The sequence below is a fragment of the Apus apus genome, chromosome 1, assembly GCF_020740795.1.
Source record: "Apus apus isolate bApuApu2 chromosome 1, bApuApu2.pri.cur, whole genome shotgun sequence".
Classification (NCBI taxonomy): domain Eukaryota; kingdom Metazoa; phylum Chordata; class Aves; order Apodiformes; family Apodidae; genus Apus; species Apus apus.
Genome location: NC_067282.1, coordinates 535,335 through 537,857, shown reverse-complemented (window position 1 = coordinate 537,857; position 2,523 = coordinate 535,335). Strand labels below are relative to the sequence as shown.

Below are 2,523 nucleotides of genomic sequence, written 5' to 3'. Positions count from 1 at the left end.
CCCCTCCTCACTGCCCCACAGGTCCCGGCAGCCCCGACGTCGCCGCCGCGCCGAAGCCCCTCACCCCCTCCCGCCTGTCCTTCTTCAGCCGCACCCCCGGCGGGACCCCCCCCGCCTCCCCCGGGACCCCCTCGGGCAGCCCCCGCCGCCCCCCCCCCGGTGCGGTGGGACGAAGTGTCGGAGCTGGACGGGAATTACCTGGAATACCTGCGGGACGCGCGGAGCAGCATCGACCGCTGCGCCTGGGCCTGCCGCGTCTGGTCCGCCCCCTACGACGGCGACCAGCCCGGGCCCCCCCCGCCCACCCCCCGGACTAAAAAACGGGGCTTACCGGAGGAGGGGGCCCCCCCGGCGCCCCCCAGCAGCACCGAAGCTGGGGCAGGGGGTCCCGGACCCGAGGACACGGGGACTCTGGTCAATGGAGCACACGAGCCGGCCGAGCCCCCTGGGGGGGGACGTGGTGGTGAAGAAGGTTCGGCGCAGCCCCCAGGGGGATGGGGATGGTGATGACGGGACCCCCCCCCAATCCACGGCACAGAAAGGGCCCCCCCGGGCGGGCTGGGAGCCCCTGGGCTCCTCGGTGGACTCGCTGCTGGAGGAGCTGCTGGCCCGGGCGCCGGCCGAGCCGCAGGGCGGGGGGGTCACCATCGAGACCTTCACCCAGGAGCTGCGGGAGATCGAGGCTGAGATGAAAAATGGGGGGGGGGGCGTCCCTGCCCACACCCCCGGAGCCCCCTGCCACGGCCCTGTCCCCCGAGGAGGAGCAGGAGGAGGAAGAGGAGGATGACGAGGAGGAGACCTTTGCCCTGCCCGAGGTGGGGGCTTCAGGACGGGGACCACCGCGGCTACTGGACCCGCTGGCCCAGCTGGTGGCCAGCCCCCCCCGGCCCGTGGGACCACCCCCCAGTCAGCCCTTCACAGGTGGGACTGGGGGGAGGGTGGTTTTGGTGTGGGGTGGGTGCTGGGGTGGGAGGCTGCTGGTGGTGGGGGGGTCCTGGGGCTGGGGAGGGTCCTGGGGCAGGTACCGGGGTTAGGGGGCTGCTGGTGCCAGTGCTGGGGGGTCCCAGTACTGGGGGATGCTGGTGCTGAGGGGGGCATCAGAGCTGGGGATGAGGGGGTCCTGGTGCTGGTTCGAGGGGGTTCCTGGTACTGGGAGGTCCTGGTGCTGGGGGGGTCCGAGTGCTGGGGGTCCTGGTGCTCTGGGGTGGTGGCAATGCTGGGGATGGCACTGGGGGGTGGTGGCACCGGGTGTCCTGGTGCTGGGGTCCCAGTGCTGGGTGTCCCGGTGCTGGGGTCCCGTGGCCCACCCCCTGGCCCCCCCCAGGCCCCTTCGTCTCGGCGCTGTTCTCCAAGCTGGAGAACATGCTGCACAACTCGCTCTATGTCAACTTCCTGCTGACCGGGCTGGTGGCCCAGCTGGCCTCCTACCCCCAGCCCCTGCTGCGCTCCTTCCTGCTCAACACCAACATGGTCTTCCAGCCCAGCGTCAAGTCCCTGCTGCAGGTGGGTGGGGGGGTTCCCCCAGCGCCCCCTCCCTGCCCCGGGACCCCCTGTCTCCCCAGCCCCCTCCCCTGAGGCTGCCCCTGCCCCCCAGGTGCTGGGCTCGGTGAAGAACAAGATCGAGAGCTTCGCGGCGGGGCAGGAGGATTTCCCAGCCCTGCTGCTCAAGGCCAAGAAGTACCTGATCGCCCGGGGGAGGCTGGACTGGGCTGAGCCCCCCGGCACCCTGCCCGCCCTGCGCCGCCCCGACAGCCTGGGTGAGGGGCTGGGGGGTGTGGTGGGGCTGGGGGCTTGGGGGGGGGGGCTTTGGGGCTGTATGGTGGGGCTGGGGTCTACACTGGGGTGCTGAATAGAGGGGCTGGGGGTGTGTGGTGGGGCTGGGGGCAATACTAGGGGGCTGAATAGAGGGGTTGGAGGCTGTGTAGGGGATTCTGTCAGGGGGGCTGTGGGGGACTGGGGGCTGTGGGGCGGGTTGGGGGCTGCAGGGGGGGCTGTGTGGGAGGTCAGAAGCTGCAGTGAAGGGCTGGTGGCTGTGTGGGGGGCTCTGTGGGGAGCTGTTGGGGGCTGTGTGGGAGGCTGGGGGCTGCGTGGGGGGCTGTGGAGGCCTGGGGTTTGCGGGGGGGGGGCTTTGCAGGGGGTCTGGCCTCTCCTGGCTCCCCCTCCCAGTGCCGGGGGTCTCACTCGGTGCCCCCCAGCGCGGAGCCGCCGCCCGTCCCTGGGGGAGCTGATCCTGCGGCACACGCAGAGCCCCGCGCGGGCCCGCCCGGCCCTGCCGACCCCCCGGGAGGGGCTGGGGGGGGCGGGGGGGGGCCACGGGCAGGCCCTGCGGGTCAGGAACGCCGTCTACTGCGCCGTCATCTTCTGCGAGTTCCTGAAGGAGCTGGCGGCCATCGCCCAGGCCCACGCCGTCACCTCCCCCTTCCTCACCGAGCCCCCCGAGGAGTGACCCCCCCCCCCCCCCGCCCCCCCTTCCTGCCCTGGCAGGCAGCTTTTTAACCACCCCCCCCACACACACACTCCTCC

The 2,523-nt window shown here is 72.7% G+C and overlaps 1 protein-coding gene across 1 annotated transcript; it reads left to right on the top strand.

The window, feature by feature from the left end:
• Nucleotides 1-20: 20 nt before the first annotated feature.
• Nucleotides 21-2,523, top strand: LOC127380199 (FHF complex subunit HOOK interacting protein 1B-like; the record flags this gene model as incomplete). Its single annotated transcript, XM_051608827.1, is given in 7 exon segments — nucleotides 21-146; nucleotides 148-450; nucleotides 452-730; nucleotides 762-921; nucleotides 1,325-1,503; nucleotides 1,595-1,757; nucleotides 2,196-2,523. Coding segments are annotated over 7 exon segments (1,461 nt in total), but the record flags the coding sequence as incomplete, so codon positions are not given.